This window comes from Numenius arquata, chromosome Z (genome assembly GCF_964106895.1).
Source record: "Numenius arquata chromosome Z, bNumArq3.hap1.1, whole genome shotgun sequence".
In the NCBI taxonomy this organism is placed as follows: Eukaryota; Metazoa; Chordata; class Aves; order Charadriiformes; family Scolopacidae; genus Numenius; species Numenius arquata.
Genome location: NC_133616.1, coordinates 37,846,042 through 37,872,019, shown reverse-complemented (window position 1 = coordinate 37,872,019; position 25,978 = coordinate 37,846,042). Strand labels below are relative to the sequence as shown.

Sequence of the window (25,978 nt, the reverse complement as noted above, 5' to 3'; positions counted from 1 at the left end):
TGGAAGAGAATGCTACACTTGCACACTTAAAGGCAATAATACTGTCATTGCTTTGATAGCATTTCTTTGTAAAAGGTAGGGTCAAGCAACAACTGTACCTGAAGGTGTGGAATCAAATCAAACAGAAACTGAAGAATCTGGCATTCCAGCATGGAGGGCGCTTCTTTGTGCTTTGGACCATGAGGCTGAAGTAAGATCTTAAGTAAACTCATTCGCAGTTCAGCATATTCCCGTAACTGAGATGGTTCGCAATACAGATATCTTAGAAATGGAGCCATTATGCCAACACATGAACTCCGTGCCCTGCAGTTCAAGAAATAAGTTTGCTGAGGCTGCTTTCTACTGAAAACGTAACAAACAACAAGGAAAACTTAAGCAATGTGACATTCCCTGCAAAAATTTACAAGAGGTAATTAACAGAAAGGTGTTGTGAAAGGCATTACTAACTGTTCCAAAAAACCTTTGACTTACTAGCATGAAGTACTGTCATGAGAGAGATCTTACACAGTAACCATACATTTAAGTGCAGTTGTGAAAAGACTCAATATTTAAGAATGAATACTCTTCAATAAGTACTTGCAGATTATGACACTCTTCATTTTACCCTTCATTTCTTTTTCTCATCAGGTCAAGAAAGTGATTTTCCTTGCTGAATGTCATGAGAGACTAGTGTGCCATTCTGAAGTAGCATTTGGACAAGACTGTTCAGAAATACCTTTTCAAAACACATAAACCTAATTTCCATTAGAAAGAACAGTCCATTCCTTGCCAGTTTTTGCCCAACAGTCTTAAACAATTACATGAAACAGGAACTGCTTTAACCAAGATGGATTCCCAGTAAAAAATTTATCACAGAACAATTCTTTTGTCTTAACCACATTAGGAATACCAGCTGTTCTTGTGGATGTCCCATCCCTGGAAGTGTTTAAGGCCAGGCTGGATGGGGCTTTGAGCAACCTGCTCTAGTGGAGGTGTCACTGCCCATGGCAGGGGGGTTGGAACTCGATGATCTTTAAAGGTCCCTTCCAACTCTAACCATTCTATGATTCTATGATTCTATACTAAAACAATCAAATAAAGCCAATGACCAATATATTAACAAACACACAGGGAATGAAAATTAAAAGTCAGTTCTAAACAAGACTCAGCCCTAATGCAGAGCTTTACAAAGAACTTAGTCATAGATTTTATCAACATAGGTGGCTCACATTGATGTTGCACTTCAGGACTAGGTTTAGTGGTGAATTTGGTAGCGATAGGTTAATGGTTGGACTTGATGTTCTTAAGGTTCTTTTCCAACCTAAATGATTCTATGATTCTATATTCCCAGTCTAGGACTTTATTCCACAGAAACCTTTGCACAAAAAGCAGCAAGGGAAGTTTAGGATATTTTCCTTTTCAGCAGAACAACAACTGTTTTAATTCAAAACAAGCAACCAGCAAAAAATCCACAGTTCATTCCATCATTCAGACATTTGACAGGAGTCTTCAGAAGTCCCAGATTTAGCAGCTGAGTGGAAGAACAAGTCTGCAAATAGTATTTTAAAAATATTCTGATCAATTACATTTAACAAAACAGATTTTTGCTTGAAAAGTCTTACTGTTGATCATGTAGCCTAGGTCCACCAGAAGTTTAAGAGATGTTTAAACTTATTTGTTTATTCAGAGCAACAGAATACAGAAGTCAATTTCACTGTACTATTACTCTCTTGGATGTGTAGGTGTCTTCCCTGAAAACAGGACTAAAAAGAAACTTTTTATCTGAAAAGCATACATATAGGTTTAGAATCACTGAAAACGTTTTGCTTTAAGGCTACTTCAGCATTTGGTATGTTACATTGAAACTTTATTAGACAAGTTCCTTGGAGGTATGCATGAAGAAGTGCTGAAATTGTTGGTAGCTTGGATATTTGTTCATCGTTAAAGATATCTTATAATAAGGCTGTGCCACCAATTTTTCTAGTTCGTTTTTTTTTTTTGTTTGTTTTTTAATCAAGAAGCATGCATCATTTTTAAAGGCCTCACCTTTTGCTGTGAGATATAATTGTCTGTTTTCCCTTTATCATCCCACCATTTTGTATAGATGAGTTAAACCTGCGTACTAGTCATCTTTTTTGACTAAACAGTCAAAATATTGACAAAGCAAATAATCAAAATTGCTTACTTTCGAAAAAAATTTCCAAAGGTGCTATCAATTTTGAACCAATTTTTCCACATCCATAAAAATTATTTCAACATAAATGAGTTAAAAAAACCTATAAAAACAATTTTTGATTGATCATTCTTTAACCTTTAAATGGTGTCATTAAATTTTATAATTATCTTTTTCAAAAGACAGAATTATCACTCCTCACTGAAGCTGCCTTAAAGGAAAGAGCTACATTAGTAACAATTCAATTATCTACATTTGCTATTTTTTATTTATTCATTCATTTACCTCTCTGGACACTGATGGAAAAATGCCGTTATCTGCTGCAGTAGAACGGGCCAGCAATTAGGTCTGTTTTCAAGGACAGTGATTAGTGGATGAGGAGTGCTCCTGAAACACAAAGAAAATACATTTGGACCTGTAATGCAGAAAGTGAGTGTGCAAAATAACTATCTTCAAAATAAAAGCAGCTGTGGAAGTAGAGTCCGTGGTACTACTCTTTACCAGCTTTGCCAACTGGTCAAAAGAGCACACTTTATAGTAACTTCAGGAAAACAAGGTTAAAACAAAATCTCTATTTGAAAAGTTCTGTCTGATTTTTCTTTTCCTTTCCATTCAAATGTGTGGCCCTATTTGAGACACTGGTAGCAGCGCTAGGCTCTAGCAGTAGGCTCCAAGAAATACCCACAGAAAAATTTGAACCACATGCCATGCATCAAGTCCAGTCTTTCACAAAATCACATGGGGTTGGAAGGGACCTCTGGAGATCATCTAGTCCAACCCCCCTGCCAAAGCAGGTCCACCTAGAGCAGGTTGCACAGGAACGTGTCCAGGCAGGTTTTGGATGTCTCCAGAGAAGGAGACTCCACCACCTCCCTAGGCAGCCTATTCCAGTGCTCTGCCACCCTTAAAGTAAAAAAGTTCCTCCTCATGTTTAGGAGGAACTTCTTATGTTCAAGTTTGTGCCCTTTTCCTCTTGTCCTATCCCCAGGCACCACTGGAAAAAGACCGGGCCCGCCCTCTTGACACCCACCCTTTAAGTATTTATAAGCATTGATCAGATCCCCCCCTCGGTCTTCTCTTCACCAGACTAGAAAGACCCAAGTCCCTCAGCCTCTCCTTGTAAGAGAGATGTTCCAGGCCCCTAATCATCTTTGTAGCCCTCTGCTGTACCCTCTTCAGCAGTTCCCTGTCCTTCTGGAACTGGGGAACCCAGAACTGGACACAGTACTCCAGATGAGGCCTCACCAGGGCAGAGTAGAGGGGCAGGGTAACCTCTCTAGACCTGCTGGTCACATTCTTCCTGATGCACCCTAGGATGCGATTGGCTTTCTTGGCCACAAGGGCACATTGTTGGCTCATGGTCATCCTATTGTCCACAAGGACTCCTAGGTCTTTCTCCTCAGAGGTGCTCTCCAGCAAGTCAGTCCCCAACCTGTACTGCTGCATAGGGTTATTTCTCCCTAGGTGCAGCACCCTACACTTGCCTTTATTGAAGTACATCTGGCTTCTCTCTCCCCAACTCTCCAGCCTGTCCAGGACTCGCTGTATGGCAGCACAGCCCTCCGGCTTGTCAACGACCCCTCCCAGTTTTGTATCATCAGCAAACTTGCTGAGGGTACGCTCCATTCCCTCATCCAGGTCATTGATGAATATATTAAAGAGGACTGGACCCAGTACTGACCCCTTTCAAGTATAGGTACAAATCTTCAGCACCTGAGACCAATCAAGATGACCATCATCCCACTTACTACTTTAAATTTGCTCCTAAGTTATTTATTTATTTTTCCTCCTTTTCACAGGCATCGAAAGAAGCAGGAAAGGAAAAAGGCTGGCCACACCATCAGCTTAGAGACCTCCACTTTACTGCCAGCCCTCTGACAATGGTTGCATTTGAAAAGGTCATTGAGGTCTAGCAGTCTTCTGTTCTCAGATTAATCATCACCAACACCTTCCCCACCTCTAAAGCCAATGACTGAAGGCCATTTACACCACCTAGAAGTGCGACACTTCCATCTATGACTACCATTGTACAGCAGCAGGTAGAGTAAAAGCTGGGCAGGAATGGAGTATACAATTTTTTCTGTTGGAAGCAAAACTAGTCATTTGACTATAGTAAGTTAGTGTAAGAAAAGAAAACAGAACATAAGAGTCGGAGCATTAAATTTCCTGCAGAGGTGGGAAATTGGAAAAAAACTGGTGATGTGAAAGCAGGTTCATCACTACACCTATCACCTCCTTCTGAAGTTTACCCACTGTCCTTGATGTGATTGCCCCCTTTATTCCCACCTGCCTGCTAAATGTTCTTATTTCCCCCAGTTTCCTTTCCTGCTTCGCCCAACTACAAGCAGAGTAGCATAGATTCTTCTCTGGAATACCAACAGCTTAACATCAGCCAACCAGACACTTCCCTGCTCTAGAGCAGAAATAACTTTCCTAATAGCAAGAGAGAGAATTTGGAAGAGAAAAGTCTTGCCGATTCCCACAAATCTGCTAGACACACATGAGAGAGCATGGCTATACAAATAAATCGAAACGTAACAAATGCACGCACACCACACAGGATGCTAGGGACTGCAGATGCTGCAGACCACCACCTTCAGTTTGGTTAACCATCTTTCCTCTTCACGTCCAACATATCTGGGCTACAGACCAAACAGACTTTCAGTCAGTTTTAGCTATACAGCACTCGATGATCTGAGACCCACCAATTGAAGTGGAACATCTCAAGAGAGACTGTCTCAGCTTCAGACATTTACCATGCCTTTTAAATAAAACAGTGAGAAACAATACCATTACACCCGTAACACCCACACACCTCTAACACAACCTAAAGGCTCCTTGCATGTGTTTACAGGCCAACTCACTTTCATGCATGTGAGCTGTCTCACATAACGAACAGCAGATACGGAACACTGCAGTGAAGAAACTGTTATATTTATTTTGATATACGATTAATTTTCCTACAGTGAGTGATATAGTGAAATAAGTCTGTTAGTAAGAATTTATAATGGTATTTGGTTTGTTATTGTTGTTTTAAAAACCTGTGAAGAGCAGAAAGCCCAAGATCTGAAGCAGCCTTTTTTATTACAGGAGACAATATTCATTGAGACACATTCGTAGTCAGTAGCATTGTGCTACAACACAGGCTTCATCTTGAGCAACACCAAACAAACCCAGGTCCAGGTGAAGTGAATGAGATCTGCAATAATGCCACAAAAGAATTAAAAATATGTATCTGGTTTTTTCCATTACATAACAAATTTGAATTGCACAATGTGATAGTGTAATAAGGCTTCCCTTAAGCGAGCTTAACCAGCAATACTTAGCTGCTATAAACAGGAATGTTTCGAGTTTTGCTATGCCTTGTCAGACACTGTTTCTGAAAAACATTATTTAGCAGATATATCCTTAAACTTAAAGGAGTGATCCTTATTATGTTATTTTTACGTTCTCAGTGTTAACATTGTTTGAATCCTGGCCAACTGACTAGTTTTGAGGATAATCAGGGAGTAATAAATATCGCCAGGAGCTGAATAAAAGGCCCCCCCAAGTTATGAAAGCTAGCTACAGAATATTTTACATTCCTAATGACTCATGTTTTCTTCACAATGTGGTCAGAATAGAGCTAACGACCAAGGAAATTGCAAATATCTCTTTCAATATAAGACAACAGTCAAATATGATAATATGACCCATTGAACTCTGCAGCTCAGGTAACAGCACCTAACTGCAGCGTCCTCACATGCCACAAAAAAATCTTAGTAAGAATTCTGAGATACCTCAAGAGAAAATAAGTTTGATCAACCGATTCTCTTCAAAAACTTCAAACTACATTGGATCCTAAGGTCTGAGTATGTAGGTAATTTGCTCTGACTGACAAAGCACTTCCTGCCATGAAAGGATATTCACAAAGTAAAAAGCATTGTTAATACACTTTTAGGCATCAAGAAAAACCTTTTATTTATTGAGAGAGACTTAATTGCAGTGCTCAGGATATCAGCCTAGAAGCCATTGGTCTAAATCAAGATAATATTTAGAATATAACTTGTCAGCAAGAAGGTTAAACCAGATTCAGGCAATTTGTATTTAGACATGAAGACAACTGTGCCTTTACGAAAACAGCAGAAATCCACAGGAATGCATTAAAGTCAGATAAAGAAAAATGTTGCGAAGTTATCTCCATATACAGACACATTAGAGCCCGTACGCTACCAAGCCTCAGAAGTATAATCACGAATCTATCTTCAAAATCTATTTGTCATGAACATGGCAAATAACTAATTTACTGTCATAACACATAAATATGAGGAAGTAAACATTCTTAGTAAGTGGACATAAATAGTGGAAATAATTACAAAATCAATAATAAAGCTGAAAAACTAAATCTAGAGTCTGAGCAATAAAATCAAGGAAAATCACCAGCCATATGGGCTAACAGAACTGAGTGCCCTTAATAAGGCTATTGTACCTAAAGAGACAGAAGTAAATTTAGCAATGGAATCTTTTATGTCTAGCATCTCTTTAATGAAGCTGAAAAGAGAGGAAATTTAACACGCTGTATTTAAATCTTTGTAAAAGAATAATCAGTAGCTTTCAGCTTACTCTTTTTTTAAAAAAAAAAAAAAGGCAAATTAAATTTGGAGGTGATCTCGTGCTAAGATAATGAGATCATATACACGCCCAGGAAGAAGAATTAAAAATAAGGTAGCTGGGCAAGCTCTTCAGGAGCAGATATTTAGCTTTCTGTCTGGAATAACTGAACAGCTTTTAAGCTAGTGCTTTCTTAGCATTAAGAAAAGTCACATGAACAAAAAGGGAAAGAAAAGCAAAAAATACAACAAACTGCTTCCAAAGCACTCAGCAGCATGAAAGCATACAGTTTTGCATGCTTACTGATCCATGTTCTAATAAATATAAGATCTGATGAGATTCTATTTGGAACTGTCAAAAATCACTCTGGAAAGCAGGAAATGATAGCTTAGTGGGTATGAGGGGTGGGCAGAAGGCACAGGGTCAGGGCGGGGAGCATCACAGCAGATTTCAGTAACAGCGCTGAAGTCTTGTTCAGTCTATGACTGGGATAATTCCGAGAGCTTCAGTGCCACCTTACTTTAGCGTAACATTTTTACTTACATCCATCCAGTCAGAAACTCCTGGTTATAAACTTATGCTCATCGCCCACTGTTCCTCCACCAAGAACTAGGCTCTGCATTCTTGGTAACCTTTCCTCTTCCTCATCTATCAAAGGTCTTGGGAGTCTGGGAAGTTCCTGCTTACTGGAAGCTAGCCAACGTTATTCCAATCTACAAGAACGGCGTGAAAGACGACCCAGGAAACTACAGACCTGTTAGTCTAACCTCATTACCTGGGAAAAAATATGGAGAAGATTATACTGGGTACTACTGAAATGCATTTAAAGACTAATGCAATCATCAGGCACAGTCAACATGGGTTCACAAAGGGAAAGTCTTGTTTAACTAATTTGATATCCTTCTATGATAAGGTCACATGCCTAGCGGCTGAAGAGAAGCTGGTGGATGCAATTTTTCTGGATTTTAATAAGGCTTTTGATACTGTCCCTCACAGCATCCTTCTAGACAAGCTGACCAACTGTGGGACGAGCAGGTTCATGGTGCGCTGGGTGAAGAACTGGCTGAAGGGCAGGGCTCAAAGGGTTGTAGTGAATGGGGCTACATCTGGCTGGTGGCCCTAGGAGGAGCAGCTGAGGATTTTGGGCTTGTCTAGTTTGGAGAAAAGGAGGCCAAGGGCGACCTCATTGCTCTCTACAGCTTCCTGATGAGGGGAAGTGAAGAGGGAGGTGCTGATCTCTGCTCCCTGGGATCCAGTGACAGAATACGTGGGAATGGCTCAAAGTTACCCCAAGGGGAGATTTAGACTGGACATTAGGAACAATTTCTTTACTGGGGGTTGGTCAAACACTACAGGCTTGCTAAAGAGGTGGTCAATGGCCCAGGCCTGTCAGTGTTTTAGAGGCATTTGAACAATGCCCTCCATAACAGGCTTTAACTTGGTCAGCCCTGAATTGCTTAGGCAGTTCAGGCTAGATGATTGTTGTAGACGATTCCAACTGAAGTAGTCTATTCTATATATTCTTCAGTCCTCGGGAAGGTTGCTGTTAGGTTCCCTCCAACCGGTCACTTCTCTAGGTTAAACATGCCTAATTCTGTGACCATCCTATAGGCCTCCACTAAACCTGCTCTAGTTTGGCCTCCACTAAACCTGCTCTAGTTTATCACTTGCTTCTTGTCCTGGGCGCCCCAAAACCAGATACAGTACTTCGGATACTGTCTTGTAAGTGCCAAGGAAAAAGCAGAATCATTTCCCTCAATCTAGAGGCTATGCTCCTGTTCCAGTGCTCATCTTTCGAGTCAGTCATTACAAATCTGGGGAAGTTTAATTATTCTCATGGCTGTCTCATGAAGGCCTGGAAAAACATATCTCAGTGTAAGCACATGCTAGCAATGATTAGATTGAGGGACAGCATCATTGCAGCCTATGTGCCTTCACTGAGAACAGAAATTTCCTACAGCAAGAAGTGTCAAGCTAGCATAAAAGAATCAGAAGCTGGTAACTGAAACCGGAAAATTCATACTGGAAGAAAAAAAAAACCAAAATGTATTTTGCTGGGGAAGAATCACTCACTGAAACAAATTATCAAGCTCAGAAGAGAGTTTTTTTGTTTTGGTGGTTTGGGTTTTTTTAATCATGTTTTTTTTATTTGGTTGGGTTTTCATTGTTTTGGTTTGTTTTGTCGGGGTTTTTTTGGGTTTTCTTTTTTTTTGTTTTGTTTTGGTGTGGTGGTTTGTTTGTTTTTTTCCCACTGGCTTCTCCCTCTGCCAGGTGTGTTTCTGTTCAGGCAAATAATTTGAAGACACAGAGACTTTCAGAAAGCTGGCTGATGGGATGCACTGCGTGAAGCATGTTCAGAAAACAGATACTAACTGAGATCACAAAGGATGCACGTATTACAGGTCTGGCCTTCATACTTGTGGCTAGAAACCTGGCATTTCCCACATTCATTTCTCTAAAATTTGTTAATTTACATACATGGTCTTCATATGTCCCCCTTCATTCTGTAAACATTTTACTGAAGTTACGCCCTCTTTTACTATCTGTGTACAAAGACTAAAAAGCCTAAGGTTATTGCCTATTTCAACTTTCCAAGATGACAGCACACAAGAGGCAAATACTTGCTGCATGCCTAGCACTCGAACCCAGCAAGATCACAGGCAGGATCATTTGCCAGGCAGAGAGCTACAAATACTGTTGACATACCATGCCAGGACTTTTAAAGTGCAAAGCCTCACACAGAGATACAGAGTTATAGCAGCTGCTTATTTCAATACCTTTGTCATATTTTAGGAATTAATTACTTTTCCTAATGAGTAGAATATGCCTCCATTGATCTAAGCGCTGCTATGACAGTGAAGTCAGTGGAACCTGCGTAAAGTCAGTGCAAGTGACACATCCTCTAAAATTAAAATGGCTTGCTATCCGAAAAAAAAAAGCAAGCCTTTTATGACAGACTGCGTGTTCCGAAATTAATATAACAGCATTGAACTGAATGATGAAAGAAATCAGCTAAGGTCCATAGTGAACAGTGATTAATAATGAAACACCACAATGCGCAGCCCAAAAAAGTGCCATTTGATAATGCTATTAGCGGTAGGAAAAATGAGGTCTGTAGATGCAATTTATCATCAACACTAACTTAAGAATTGCTAGCACAGCAATGTAAAATGTACATGTTTAAATGACACTACACTGGTACTACCATAAATTATTGCCGGTGGATTCAGGATGATGCAAAATGCACAACCAGACACTACAGTTATCCACCTGTAAATACGTAAGTGTCTAGGGAAACAAAGATAAATCTTATGGGAGGGGCAACAACAAAACAAAAGTTATTTTTAACTTCTAGGTCATCTCAATCTTTTTGTTACATCTCTGAACAGAGGATAGAGCACCAATCTGATGTAGAGCACAAATTCAGTAACATATTTATTTTTCTGTACAAGGGATCACGTCTGCAGCCAACATACTCTTCTGCATATGCAGCTGGGACCCTGGCCCTTTCAGAAAGATCGAACATCACTTTACCCCATCAAATATGCATTTTTAAAGCATTTTTCTACCTGCTCTGAATTTGGATTTCAGAAAGTTGGCAGCTCTCCAAAATTTTAAGACAATAAAACCATGCAAGATGAATCATTAAGAATAATGTAAAATAGTTCATTAAAAAAGTTAATAGTTTCCAGCAAAAATGTATAGCTAAAGTTCCATACAAGCATGTCATAACCCACCTGCACTAAGAATGCTGACAGGTGCTCCTGCAAAACCCATCTTCCCTGCCCTCCCACTCAATTCAGCTTGAGCTTAGATTACTGGAGAACTATATTAATATGCATGGGAAACAGCTTTATGCCAAACAAGAGATAATAAATCCTCTGGGAAAGACCAGTTCTAGTCCACAGTGAGACCAACTTGCAGACTACTGCTGTCTCTGCTGCAGCTGGTTACAACTTAACAAAAAGTGCAGATCATCCCATATGTGAATCTGAAAATCACATAACTTTTTTCACACATCCTTAAAATACCCCAGCATATTTGTTTTGGCATTTATCCACCATTGGAATACCAGTTATAAAAAAAAAAAAATAACCACAAAACAGTGGTACTTGCACATCTTATGGAAACAATCCCCAAGTTCAATGATGTATGAGGCAGTCTTCTACCAACTCAGTAGAGTAGAAGGAACATTTCTCACTTTCTGTAGGGCAGAGGTAATACCGTCTGTATTTTCCAAAGTTAATTTGCTTACAGAAAGTAGAGAATCCCAGCATTAAAACTACAGAGGCTTCCCCAGATGAAATCAGGACACCTATGTGGTGAGTTGACTTTGGCTCACTGCTAGGTACCCACCAAGCTGCTCTCCCACTCCCCCTCTTCAGGAAGATCAGGAGAAACGAGATGAAAAACTTATGGGTCGAGATAAAGGCAGTTTAATACAGAAAAGCAAGGGCCATATGTGAAATCCAAGGAAAACTAAAAGATTTATTCTCTACTTCCCACCAGCAGGCAATGTCCAGCCACTTCCTGGGAAAGCTAAAGCCATCCCAGATAGGCCCAATACAATATAACCAGACAAAATCCCCAAAACTGCAAGGCATTGTTTTCTTTCGTTTATTTTCAGGAACTGTTCATGGTACTACATCATCACAAGAAGCAGTATTATAAAAGTAATTCTATTGTCCAGAATTAACATTTATCTAAACCAAATTTATTTAGTAATACTGGTTTCAGAATGTCCCAAGAAAGATGACAACAGCAAACTACTTGAGAACATACTGGTGCTTTTTGATTCTTCATTGAGGATTTTCATATGGAATACTTTTGCACAGTTGACAGCATAACATATGAACACTGTATAGGAGGTTACCGTTGGTAAGTTACTGTGTAAATTCTTTCATTTCTTTCAGAAATCTAGTTTTAATGGCACTTGATAGACTGCAACTAGAAAAATTGTTATATAACAAGTCACCGAATAAAGTCAGGACTTTCTGTACACTAGAAACTAAAAGCCAGATCTCAAAATCACAGGGCCTTGACCTACTAGATATCCAAAACTAAGTCAAACAATGGGACATGTCTCTTCATTAAAGTTAATTGGAAGCAAAATGAACAACAAAAAAGGTATTAGCCCTGTACAAGTCTGCTGCTTATTTTCAGTTGTCTCTTACTTTAAGCTAATTTAAACCATTATGAATGATCAAATTTCACCTTTCTTGTATGTTACCAGAAATTTTTCTTTTGGTAAGTGGAGAGGGAAGAAAAAACTAGTAATGTTTCTTTACCCTATTGCGGAGAGGCTATTTCTTTATTCTAGCCAGATCCTACTACCCTCTTCTGCACACGGAGCCTGGATTAAGTTTCTTTAACCTAGTCTCTTCTACCAGGAGTAGTTTACTTACTACTAAAGATAGTTTCCAGAAGTATTCCATCTCACTACCCTTCATTACCTGCCTTTTCAATTAAAACTGTTCTATAAGAATGTGGACTTTGTAAAAAGAACTGATATAGCTGGAAAAACAAAGGCACATGGGATTTCAGGAATGCAAGTGACTCCAGCACTCCAAAATTTGTTTCACTTTTGTTCACTATTTCATTCTGCTTAAGTAAAGACACGATGCCTGTCTTCCAAATAGTGTCTTTTATATCCTTAAAGCACTATAGCTACAGCCTGTTACAATGATACCTCTTAACTGCATAAAAAGCAACTTGAAAAATGTTCATGACATCAACCAAGCTGGCACCTTCTCCAGGAAGGATACAATAGAGGCTGTTAATGTCAGCACTGACTCATGGTTTCTCAAGAGTTGGATGAAGCTATTAAGATGGCCCTTTAGGAAGGGTGCTACTGCATGACAAGCAGTTTTATATGAGTAGCTCTGGATGCATGTTTAAATAATTTATTTTTACATGCCAACCACTTTAGCAGTAAAAGCATTCAGGAACCTTATGTTGATAACACAAATAAACAGAAAAAACAAGTGAGAGGGAAGTGGGCCACAGTTTTAGAATAAAAGACTTATTAAAAGGACTATTAGCAATCATCCAGGTTCTGTATTTGGAGAAGCCATGGTACTTATTCGTTCTTTCCCGCACACAGCCTTCACATTGCCATTGCCCCTTTTGAGCATATGGTGGCGATCTTATCCCTGTACTACAAGACTCCTTAAAACTGGAAAAAAAAACCCAATAAACAAAGAATAAGAGAATCATTTAGGTTGGAAGGGACATCCTCAGATCATTTAGTCCAACCCATGTGCTCAAGCAGTGTCAGCTAGTGAAGGCTGCCCTGGATCACATGCAGTCAGGTTTTGATATATCCAAGGATGGAGATTCCACAACATCTCGGTGCAAACTGTGCTAGCGCTTGATTACTTGCAGTTAAAAAAAAAAAACACCATCCGAAAACTCGCACATCACAAAAAAGAACACCCCCGCTCCCACCCACCCACAAAAGAGACAGACTGAAGGCCAGTATCAATACTTAATCTATGTTTTTTCTGGAAACCAGACTAACAGTTATTATGCTATCTTAAGTGATATGAAACAAACCTGATTCCATACAGATTCCAAACATCCTTATCTCCATCTTTTTCCAGTTGAATAGCTTGAATTTGTAGCAATTTCCAAATGGTTTTTACTAAACCATGCACATTCCTGTTAACAAAAAGAAATACATTACTGTCACATATGTAGTTACATGAGTTGATTCTTCTGTAAGAGGAGGAACTGAAGAACAAAACTGACACTCAAGAAGCCTTGAGTTCTCCTCAAGGATGTCCTCATACCTGCCTACACAATTTTGCGCAATTTGCGCATTCACGTGTCTTTGTCTTCCTTTTCACATAATGAGAAGCACAGAGAATAATTAATGTATCAATTAAAACTTTTGATGGTTTGCTTCTACCATATCTTATATTTGCTGTGCCCTGCTTAATTAAACTGGTACTTTTAGTATATTAAAAACCAAAAATTACCTCTTCTGTGAATGCAAGTATATAGGTAAACACCCAGCATGGTACACAATTTCAACCATGCCATTGTCCAGCAAGAGAAACCACATTGTCAGAAAATACACTTAATGTATTAAGTGTTTGTGCTGACTTTTGTTCTCAGGAGCCAAGGACTACATAAGATAGATACATACAGCTATTTTATCTCCCTCCTCCTATGTTGTTTAATTTACCATTTGGGAAAATTCAATGAACAACAGCATTTCTGGAATTTTAATAGGATTTCCCATATTTTCCTGGAGCAGCACTAATGAAATTATCGAAGCCCACCACAGGGGGGTGTGGTGTGTGTGTGGTGTGTGGAAATGCTCTGTGACCATGCAGTAAAGAGCTCAAGAAGCCTAGAGCTTATTACTGATTCTCTGAGCTTACAAGGACAACTTTCAAAATTTTGCTCTCCTCTTCAGAATTAAGTGCTTTCCACACCTTTTCAATCTTTTCACACCTCCTCAACCAGACTATGCCAGATCCAACCCAATCCATTCTAAAGAAAATAGCCTGGATTCTATACTGTACACTCTTTCACGTGGTGAAAAGGTAGAAGCAGAGGAAAAAGTCATGGTTGATTCTTTGACTTTTCACCTAGAACATGCTATACAATTGCATCATCATCCCCTAAAAATATATTAGATAATTTAATACTCATGTTAATAAACTGTAATTACTCCTCACTTTATTCACATAATGAACAGGAAGAGCTAACACAATTATAAGAGAACATCATCTTACTTCTTCTATCACACAGACCAAGATAACGGAGCAAAAAAGAACTAGCTGCTGGAGGTTTTTTTTTGGTTTTCTTTTTTATTGTTCCCTCTTCTTTCCTTCCTAGCGGGAAAAAAAAAATCCAAGAAATCTATTTTATCTGTAATTCCACTTCTCCATCAGTTAATGGAAAACTGCAGGCCCTCCTCAGATAGTGAGCTGGAAACAAAGAATTAGGCAGAATTTATGTAACACTCTCATAGGACAAACAAACTATCATCCTCATTTAAGACATGAGCAAACTGAGATAACAGTAATATTAACTGTTTGGCATAGGGTACAGTATGCTCCACAAACATATTCCTAAATTATCATATAATCATAGAATTGTCTAGGCTGGAAGGGACCTTTCAGATCATGTAGTCCAACCATCAACCTAACTCTGATAAAAACCACCACTAAACCATGTCACTAAGCACTATGTCCACCTGTCTTTAAAATACTTCCAGGGGTGGCATCTCAAGCACTTCCCTGGGCAGCCCATTCCAATGCTTAATAACCCTTTCAGTGTAAAAATTTTTCCTAATATCTGATCTGAACCTCCCCTGGAGCAACTTGAGGCCATTTCCTCTTGTCCTATTGCCTGTGACTCATATGGAGAAGTATGAATGGATATACATACATTTAGACTTTTAAGCTATACCAAAAGGTTTGAACAAATTTAAGCAATTTCTATCAAAAAACAGGGAGACTTTAAGTGAACACTATTAAAAGACAGGAGTTTGCATACACAGGCTGGACCAACATCAGCACAACAGTGTATGGTAACAGGATGTAATCACAAAAAAATATCATGACTTTACTTAACATTTTGCTGAAGATTCAGAACTTGCAAAGGCAAAGGATCATGCTGATTATAGAATCATAACCTAAAAATCCTCACATGATTCAAAAGAAAATGGGAGCACATAAATACCACTTTTACCTTTACGGTACTTATCACCATCTGCAGACAGACTCTTTTCCATAAGGTGGTATGGCACACCAGGGAATGTCTAGGGATTCCCACAGTGGATCTCCCCGCCAATAAATGCTTAGTTTCATACCCCAGATACAGGCAAAGTAGTATGTTCTCCCTTCTGAGCCTTTCATACTTTTGCCAACAGTGCTGGATAACATCGACCTAGATCAAAACTGACAGAATATGTTTCCATTTTCTTTCTTTCTTCCAGAAAAAGACCAGTTACAAGACACGTCTGTAATCTTTAAAATGACTGGCTGTCGTGACATCTGGCTCTAAAAACATTGACATCTGACTATACAATAAAACACAAGGTTTGGCAGAACTCTGCTGCAAAGCAACCAACAGGAAGGTGTGTAGAGGGGCTTCCAAATTGCAATACAGTCAACATAACACACAGAGGAGGAAGGAGAGCCTTTTAGATGGGTATAAGGAAGAGTGAGAGAACAACCACCTTTTAGATACTTCATGGCTAGAAAGAGTCAGTTAAATAGGAATTTGCTAGCATATTCTCCAGCTTCAATTGGGTAACCATGCAGCAAGGGGGAAAAACAAACCATAAAGCACTCAATAAGAATACAGGCTTCCCTGTTCTGAAATTCCTGTATTGCTGGTCCTAATTCCAGGCAGGAGGTAGGGGGAGAATGGCTGTTTTAGGCTTTGCACTCAGCTCCTGAACCCAAGCAGAACAACCGCATGACATATTACAAGGGTTTCCTCACCTCTTATAGGCATACATGCTAAGGTGATAAAAACATTCTGAAAATACACATACACAGAGAAATCCTTCTAACAATTTCTTAGTGACTACAATAATCCATTGTTTCACAGGTTTTTAATAGATTGACCTGATTACTTATGCTCATTCATTATTGAATACAGGCCACAGAGCTTTTCCCATCATCTTCTACACAGAAAGCTGGAGACCAATGTTAAAAATACGTAAAAATGTGCATGTATATATTTACATATGTATACATTTTTTGTATGTATGTATACACACACAAGCACACACATAAATGTGATTTTCTGTTAAGTTTAAACTCTTGGGGCATCAGAGGAAACTGAACACTGGGTTTAAGAGACAGTCAGCACAATGATGCACAGAGAGATAAGAATAGATGAGCAGATACTGTGACCACATAACAATACAACTGAGACAGGTAGTGGATGTTCACCTTTGACAAAGCAAAATGTCTTTCCTAGTGTGCAGAATTTGATACTCCTGACAAAATAAAATCCACCAAGTGCACTAAGCCCCTGATAAATTCATTGTAACAGAAGGAAGAGAAGCAAGAACACAACATGAGTAGTCTTTGCCAATAAAACATTCACCTAACTCCAGTCAGCACTGAATGGGGCTCAGCAGTTGCAAGTATCTTTCTGCTGGGTGCCGCTGGCTGCAAATTTCATATTTACTTGATTTTAGAGACACTGTGCACACAGCAGTGCAAAGCCACAGAGCAAACCTGGATGAAAATTTGGCAGGGAACAGGATGAGGAACAGCAAGCTACAATTCTAAAAGAGTCAGTAAAAAAAAAAAAAAAAAAAGTATCAGCACTGAAATGAACCACTCTGAAACTGTCAGTTTAACCAGCTCCTGAGGACAGAGATATTTCAAACCCACAGACTATAGGTTAGGCTATATAAACCCTGCTTTGCAATCCATAGTGGATGTAGTTTGAATCGTGGCAGCTTGGGGCAGCGGGAAGAAGCCAAAAATACATAAAAGGTTCCTGTGTAATTTGCCAGCACTTACTATAGCAATGAGTCATATGTGTTGGTTTCACACATGGAAAAATCTAAGAACGATGTAGAAATGGGGTAGATCTAAGTCTTTCACTACATAACTCTGATTTTGTTTTTAAAGTTAACTCAATCCTAAATATGCCATTTTACACTTTTTATTTTCTGAAGTACAAAATTGTATTAACATTTCATTTACTTATAAACTGCTGATACTGTAACAAACACCCAGCTGAACTGGAATTTCACATTTCTTAGTCTGCAAGCCACAACTAATGAAACTTTCCCTCCACCTTACTCCACAGGACTCAGATTCTCATAGTCCAAGCACAGGTGCTTTTGTATCTTTATTAACAATGAAGGTTATTCCCTTAGTACGAAACTGAACTAGTAAAATTTTGTCGTTTGGAGGACTATGGTTTGGAGAACTTATTGATATTATAAAGAAATATATCTACAAAACAAAACCTTTCCTAGGGATCCATAACCACCTATTGTAAACTCAGTATAGAATCAGCATCATCACAGTACGATCCTAGTTGCAATCAAGAAAGTCACATGGAAAGAAATGGTATTTTTTAAAATATCTGATTTCTCAAGCATTTTGCTAGTTGACTCAAACATAAACTCATCTTTGGCTCAGACTGACCATGAGAAACCTCAGCCTAAAACCGATTACGTGAAGGTTAGAAAGGGTGAAAAACATGTCTTGACTAGCATGGCTCTTGCAATGTGTGTTGAGCTCAGCAGCGTAAGACATCACAGATGTAGCAACAATTAGCTAGCTTGGCTAAAAACAACTATAGCAGTTTCTACAAAGAGAATGAGAAAAGCTTAGTGCAGAAATCCAGTTAACTGCCAAAAATCAGAAGAGCGCTAGATAACCCAAGGAATTTTATAAGGTTGCTTGATTTGTAAGGAAACACTTTCTCAATCATCACTTGACTTCCCATCTGTGAATTTTATGCATAGTGTCTTCTACCCCCATAACTGCATTCTCTCAGTATTTCTCTCAGCACAGGCAGTCTGGCTAAAAACACCATTGTGAGATGTAAGCTTTACATTTGCAAAAATTTTTAGGAGGAATTAGCTGTAGAGTTAGGTAAAGCGATTTCTTCCTCAACAAACTGGGAAACAAAACCCAGCATTCCTAATCCCCACATAGTGAACTCTATGTGTGCAAGTAGTAATTTGGACAGGCTGATTAGGAAATTATTTCCCTTCCCCATAATGGAAGTTGCCGTCACTTTCATCCCCTTTCCCCATGATAGAGGCAATAAACCTAGACAGTGCACTGATTTCTGAGGTTCCACAGTTCAAAGTTCAGAGCATTAGTCTATACTGCTATTAATTTCAGTTTACATGCATAGGATACTCTGAGTTCTTAAGTCAGACCCATGCTGTCACACTGCCAAGATGAAAACAACAGCCTTCAGCAGAGTAGCAGCGCGACAGCAGTCCTTAAGGCCACAGCTTATTTGAAAATACTGTCATTTACAGAACCTCTCCTCTTCCCCTGCAATTACAACGGAAAAGCAGTGACTGATAACCAGCTGACAAAAGGCACAAAATCAGGCAAACAAACACTACCTTGCTGAAGGAATTAAGTTGAGAGCTCCATGAAGAACGTAGTCAAACTCAGCATGTTTCTCTACAACAAGTGCCACCAACCCCTCGGAGCAGGCTGTTCGCAAGGCAACATTCTCACTACAGCACTTTTCCCAAAGCAAGTTCAGAGCAGGAGTCTGAAATCAAAAGCATGAGACACAAGCAATGAGAAGGCTGACACTGATTTATCTTCATTCATCAAACACACTTTTAAATAAAAAACTGCTCAAGAGCTGCTCCTGAAGTTTTAGAGAGCACAAGACAGGAAGCTGGGGTACAGATTCCACTCCTAAGAAAGGCCTTGTCCAGGACAGCTCCCACTTTCCTTCCCCCCATTGCCTATGCCCTCAGTAGGGACAGGAGTCTCTGAGAAAAGGGCACGTTAGATTAATATTTCAACTGTGCCTATGCAGGTAGACTAGCATCAATTTCACTTTCCTTAAAAAGATCAAGATGTAATCGGAGACAACTCAGAACTGCTTTGTCAAGCTATGCCTACAGCAAGGTATAGTGCAGACAGCTAGAGGAGGACGTGAAAAGGGCTGTTGAGAGGTAAGTCGTCATTCCTCACCATATGAAGTCCTCAGTTCTCTCCATTTGCTGGTAAGCACAATGATTTGGCAGTATCCATCAAAACTGCTGATTGTTTTCATGCTAAATTTGCATTCACAGGTTAGTTTGCTGACTTTGTAGCTTCCAAATGGGGAAACAAGGAACATTTTTAAACAATTGAGCACTGCAAAATGCCCCTGAATAAAAAGGAAGCCTGTAATGTCTAAGCAGCACAATCTTCTGCTTCTTACGTTTTAGAAGATGTTGCTGTTTTTCAGTTTAATACCTTCATGGGGTAGCAAATGGGAAGAGTCAGCTTATAGCTCAAAACAGAATGTCATTTGAGAACATGATTATGATCAGGACTGTTGGAGGAGCTTCTGTTAGAGAAACTGCACACCAACATTCCCTCACATCAAAAACTCAGCACTTTTCACACTTTTCAGGTTCGGGTTTGCTAGTTTGGTTTGTTCTCTTTTTTTTTTTTTTTTTTTTTAAAGACTTCCAATTAGGAGGAAAAATCCACAAGTAATTTTCTGGTAATTTTTGTACAAATCAGCTTTTAGGGAGGAAAAATGGAAAAGCAAATCCTAACATCTCTCCTACATTGCTGTGACACTTGCAAATGCCAGCATTTCATATGCCTCTCAGTTAACAGACAGACCTGCACTTAAGCACGTTTGACTCAACTAAAAAGCAAAGTATGCCTTTGCAACATGCTCTCTCTCAAAGAAATGTGAGCTTTAGTTAGCTAATAAGAAATATAACACCACGTGAGATGCCATACTTCTAAAAATTTTTATAGTGATGTAAAAGGCTTTCCTACTCAAGTGACAATGTCTCACCATATGGCACTTCACTTGCAGTAACATAAATAAACTCAAAACTGTCTTAAACAGAGCATAGCTACATGTTGGTATTCTGCAGAATTAAGACTTCTGCCATTAAGACTTCTGATGGAAGTAAAACTGCTCTTCTGATCCTAGAGATTTACCATTTCTACCTGTACACCCAGACACATAATGCTAACTACCCTACTTAACTTCAAGGATTTATTAACATTACATAATGGGGAATGGGAAACCATAGAAAAACATAAGCACATATGGATGGGAGAGGAGATAGAAGTGAAAGAATGCCACAGACCTGGTGAGACGCCTCCCTGATCTTCTCTGAAGAAGCATTTTCTTTCAGTACTGCAGCAATCAGATGACCCACTGCCTAAAAGAAAAAAATAAACACATGCAGATCAAGTGTTATTTTTCTATTCTCCATTAAGAAGAACTTACATTGGTGTTGCACACGATCATTTTATTGTGATTTCAAATATCAAACTTACTGGTATGCAATCTGAATATGTTTTACAGCAAAATCTGCATAATGCTGGCATACTACTTGTTACTGCTAGCCTGAGGCAGAAGAGAAAAAAACATCCATAGGGCTCCTCCCCATAGATCCAAGGGTCTCTTTGTACAGAACCTCTTATAAGATTAGAATCAGGTACATACTCAGGAATTGCAGACATTTTAATGCATCAACTGTAATAGACATTTACAGCTCCACTGCCGTACAGATCTCAGTGTACTTAACAGCACCAGTAATTATTAAATCCTTTACTATACATGGCAGCAGGAGCAAGAGAAGCAGTGGAACACAGCAAATCTAAGCAACTTGCCCAAATTTTTGCGTCACAAGTTTTACTAAACATTGATGACAAACATACTACCATACCATAAGCCCTTTACATATTCCCTAGCATACCTAATGCCAGAAATGTTTCATTTACTTTAAACAAGGATTTGGAGTCAACAGTATTCCTCATAAAGCTATTCTGTGGCAGAGATCGTGAACAAGATTTAAATTTTCAAGGTCCTGCAAAAAGATGCTTTCATTCTAAAGAATGAGGGCTTCAGTTCTAAAGAACAGCAAATGCCTGTTCATTTGAGGTTTAAGATTAAGCACCTCATTCTAATAGAAGGAATGTCTGATTTCCTCAAACTGCCTTTAAAAATCTAAATGTGGACTAAAATATTGAAATACCTAATGCACTTATCAAGTGAATCTTCTATTATTTTTTTTCTTTTCTTTATAAGGAACTTCAGAAATTAATTCACACCCGCATCCTTAAAACACTTGCATTAGACTGGAAAAGGGGCTTATCAATAGAAAGTTGCTTTTGCAGTGAGCTATACAGGAAAGTGAAAAATGTAGTTTAGCCCACTGCATTCCAAGAACTTTATTCACCAGTAAAACTTTTTGACCTACAAAACTATGCTCAAGTTCCTCATTTTGCTGATACTTGACGGTGTAGGTTACATGCCCTGCAGAGCAGACGTCTTGGTTGGTCCCAGAAAGAGAAGACATATGTCACAAAGTTGAATCCTGGCCTGATGATGGTTGGAAGATTACAGCATGCTTTTCAGGTGTCACAGAATTTAAGTGGAAACCAGCAAAACAATCAAAGCACAGCACAAAAATCAACCAAAGCACACCAGCAGCCTTTAATGATGTGCAGCTGTAGTGATGAGCCAAGACACTTCAGCAATAGTTGTACAACAGGGACATTCTTCTGTACTGAAGAAAATCCAGCTAGTTCAAAAACGCTGAGTCCTACTCTGCAGTACAAGACACTGATAGACTTTAGATGAACTCTAGCTTTCAGGGACATGATTTCCTATCCTAAATGCCAAGTTGATCACAAGGGGACTTCTGTGCCTTTCAAACTTAGTAACTGTAAACCAATGTTGACTGAGCTGAACTGAAAAGACAACAGAGACACCAGGTTGTACAGACTGCTTTCACAACAATTTATTCCATCAAACAAATGGCTACATATTTAATCCTGAATTCCTAACAGGAAGAGGAAGAAAATGGGAAAGCTATCAATGATGTTACAGCTGAAGAGATACATTTTTAGTACTGAAATGAGAGATTGCCAAGGCAAGGAAGGTGTATTTTTTTAAACAGCTTATTACTTTCTTCCTTCCTGTTCACTAAAAATACCATGATAAACACTTTATGCACATGAGAAAGTTTCAGATGAACATGATCAGGAGCCAATGGATGGATCTGAAAATAAAGGGGTTTGATCTGCTGATCACAGTGGAGCTGTATACAGTTACTCTTCGACGACAGACAAGTCTGCACTAAGTCCTCAGCTCTCATCACAAAGGAAGAAAACAGATCAGTCCTAAAGACAGTTCTATAAAGTATTGTCAAGTATTTCAAGCCCACACGTGACATCTGGTAACTCCTGGCTTCTCTCGAGATCATGAAGTCACTAAAAACCATTTAGCCCTACTTAACTTTCCAGTTCTGGGAAGTTTCTGACTTTCCTGCAGAGACATTACAGTGATGAGCAATTATGTCCAATGCTTGTCTTACACAGAGAGGGCAATTAGCATTTGTTAGCAACTTAAGAATACCCTACTTCTATGGTTTTCTGCGTTTGAAACAAAAAAAAAAAAAAAAAAACACAAAACAAAAAACCCAACCCAAAAAAGTCTTCCTTATCAGGCAGTCAGGCAGCAGGCCTTGGAAGAAAGGTTTCCACAGACAATTCGTTTAATGCTTTTTAAAAAATTACCTGTGACTGAACAGCTGCATTAGGAAATTCAAACCGCTTCTTAATGTCATCCAACATTTTAGCTCTGTCATACAACACTGCAAGACAGATTAAAAAAAAAATATATATACTTAGCACTAGGAAAGAAAGCATGCTATTTGCCAGAAAATTGCACAAGATTTATGTTGTACTTAACAGCAGATGTAAGCATTAAAGCATTTTCTTCCCCCTCTTAAGTCTACTATATCACCCTGCTTTATGGGCTTAAACCCAAGAAATGCTGAATACTCATTGGTCTTACACAAAGAATGGGTGACTGACAATTCTTAAAGCTGGAGTGTACAGTTCCATACAGAGCACACAGTTCCATATGGCACAGCATCTGTGTACTCTGAGAACATTAAGTACATCTCATTGACTTAAAAATGGGACAGCTTAAGAGGCTTGTTCACAGTTTCTAAAACACTATTCAAAATGCAAAAGTCTCCACAAATTTTAGAATTATTTCATGCAGAAACAGAAGTAAAAAAACCAAAAGACCCACCTGGGAGAATGTAAACAGTAATGATAGTTAGGGGCTGGAATACTTGACAAAAAACCCCTTCTCTATAAGTTGGACTACGCAGGCACCCACAAGCACACAGGAACCTACACTGGAGAGAAAACAGAACTCAGCTTACCTTGTTGCACACCAGTGAAGCTGATGGTCAGTCAACAGCAAATATTCAGATATTTCAGTTTACTGTAAACACACCTCCTGTCACTTGGGATGGCTTCCTTAAAACAATTAAAAAACCTAGCACTTGCTGAAAAAATAAGTGTAATCCTTTGCAATAAGCACTGAGAAAACATATACATGCACAGTACTCCAACTTGAAGACATGCTATCAGTGTGCTGTGTTCAGAATCTTGCCACTTATTTTCAATAAGACATAATTAAACCCACATGTGAATGCAGCATGTGCCACAATAAATTCCATTCACAGCAGGAAAACTTAAAATTAATAGTTACCACCTCAATGAATATAAATCCCTGGCAGTTAAGCAGCAAAATATTCCCACATAGTTATGCATTACATTTCTGAAAGTTTAGGAGGAAAAAAAAAAACAACTGTTTGCTGCACTCAGAATGATGTCAGTACGGGTTTTTGTTGTTTTAGAAAATATTTAATTGCATTTTGAGACAATAGGTGTCCATATAATAAATGAACACACATTAGAGTCGACATCTTGTTTTTTTAAAAAAGAAATATGACCGCTACACTGAACAATTCCAGACATACCTAGATCTGTTGAGCATGTCTAATAACTCCACTGGATCTAGATGCATTCAACCTATTTGTATGTACCTACTGAGTCACAAAACCCAAACCTCTCCAGTTCGACCTAACAAGCAGCAAAATGACAGAAGGTTCCTTCCTGGGTTGTTTTGACACAAACACACTGGAATGATATGCTATTTGCCACCAGGTAATTTTTACTATTCATATTAAATGAAGAAACTAGAGAATCATTAGTACAGTACATACTTTCAACAGAAGTGCAAATCAGTTAGTTATTCTAGGCAGACTAGAAGTCTATAGTCGTCCCCATCAGAAACAATTCCTCCATTTCAATCAATCTACACCAAACTTCTACAAGATATTTACGATGCGACAGCTGTATCAATGCAATTTAATGAATTTAAATACCATCTAAACAGTCTTCAGCATTCACCCTACCTGCATGTGCACAAGGAATGTCTGGAAATTTAACAAGATCACTGGATAATTAAGGCTGGCAAAGACTTTGGGATGCCTCTGGCTTCACCTCCTGTTCCAAGGAAGTTCAGCCATGGGGTCAGACCAGGTTGCTCAGGGCTTTGTCCAATCAGGTCTTGAAAACCTCCATACCCATGTTTACACTTCCCATTAAGAATCACTGAATCAAGAGTTTAGGTTGGAACAAAGATCTCCAGAGGTCATCTAGTCCAATCCACTCATCAGAACTGCTCTGATTAGATCAGCTTGCTCTATGCCAAGCCCAGTCAAGTCCTGAAAACCTCCAAGGATGGAGTCCCCCTGAGTAAGTTGTCCCAATATTCAACAATGCTCAAAACAAAACTTTTTCCTAATACCAAATAGGAATCTTGATTTGTATATAATATAATTTTTATTTGTATATAGCCAGTTTGTGCCTGTTGCCTGTCATGCTATTGCTGTGCACTTCTGAGAATCATCTGGTTCCATCTTTTCTGCATCTTTCCACCAGACAGTTGCAATCAGCAATAATGTTTCTCCTTTGCCTTCCCCTCTCCAAGCCGAACAGGCACAGCTCTCTTAGATCCCCTTGCATGTTTCGTGCTCCAGACCCCTGACCATCTCGGTGGCCCCTACTGGACTTGCACCAGTGTCCTTGAACTGGGAAGCCCAAATTCTGAGTGTAGCACTCCAGATGCTCTCTCACAAGTGCCACACAGAAGGGAACAATCAGGGTCACAGATGTCACATTCTGACTAGTATAGACAAAGATGAGTTGACCTTCTTTGCTGCCACACTGCGCTGCTGACTCACATTCATAGAATCATGGAATGGCCTCGGTCTGAAGGGACCTTTCAGATCACCTAGTCCAACCATCAACCTAACACTGACAAAAAACCATCACTAAGCCATATCTCTAAGCACTATATCTACCTGTCTTTTAAATATCACCAGGGATGGTGACTCCTCAACCACTTCCCTGGGCAGCCTGTTCCAAGTATGACTTATAAAACCGAACCCCAGCACCACCTAAGTCTGGAGCTAGTGAAAAAAAACAAGAACACACCCTTTTCTTGGCCCACTGTCATGCTTTTTGGCACTGAAGCCATGAAAGATATCAAGATTAGGTGAAGACTTAGACACTGTGAAAAGAAAGAAATAAAACTGGTCAGAGGTTTTTCTCCCCTTCTTCAGTTTCAGTAGCTACTTTAATTTGGAAACTACTTTCTATTAATTTTAAAAAAAAATAATATCTGAACAACTGCTTTGTCACCTTTACGAAC

The 25,978-nt window shown here is 39.1% G+C and overlaps 1 protein-coding gene across 3 annotated transcripts in view; it reads right to left on the bottom strand.

The window, feature by feature from the left end:
* FOCAD (focadhesin) overlaps positions 1–23,034 on the bottom strand; it is a 114,050-nt gene extending 91,016 nt beyond the window's left edge. For 2 of the 3 annotated variants that reach the window (XM_074165952.1, XM_074165954.1), the window contains exons 1-6: positions 22,978–23,034; positions 20,538–20,612; positions 18,822–18,976; positions 13,298–13,402; positions 2,438–2,539; positions 99–303 (exon numbers count right to left, since the gene is read on the bottom strand). In XM_074165952.1, the coding sequence (XP_074022053.1) occupies positions 99–303; positions 2,438–2,539; positions 13,298–13,402; positions 18,822–18,976; positions 20,538–20,612; positions 22,978–23,034 (699 nt within the window). The remainder of the gene's footprint in view (positions 1–98; positions 304–2,437; positions 2,540–13,297; positions 13,403–18,821; positions 18,977–20,537; positions 20,613–22,977) is intronic. The other variant, XM_074165953.1, reaches the window with a different exon arrangement.
* Positions 23,035–25,978: the final 2,944 nt, after the last annotated feature.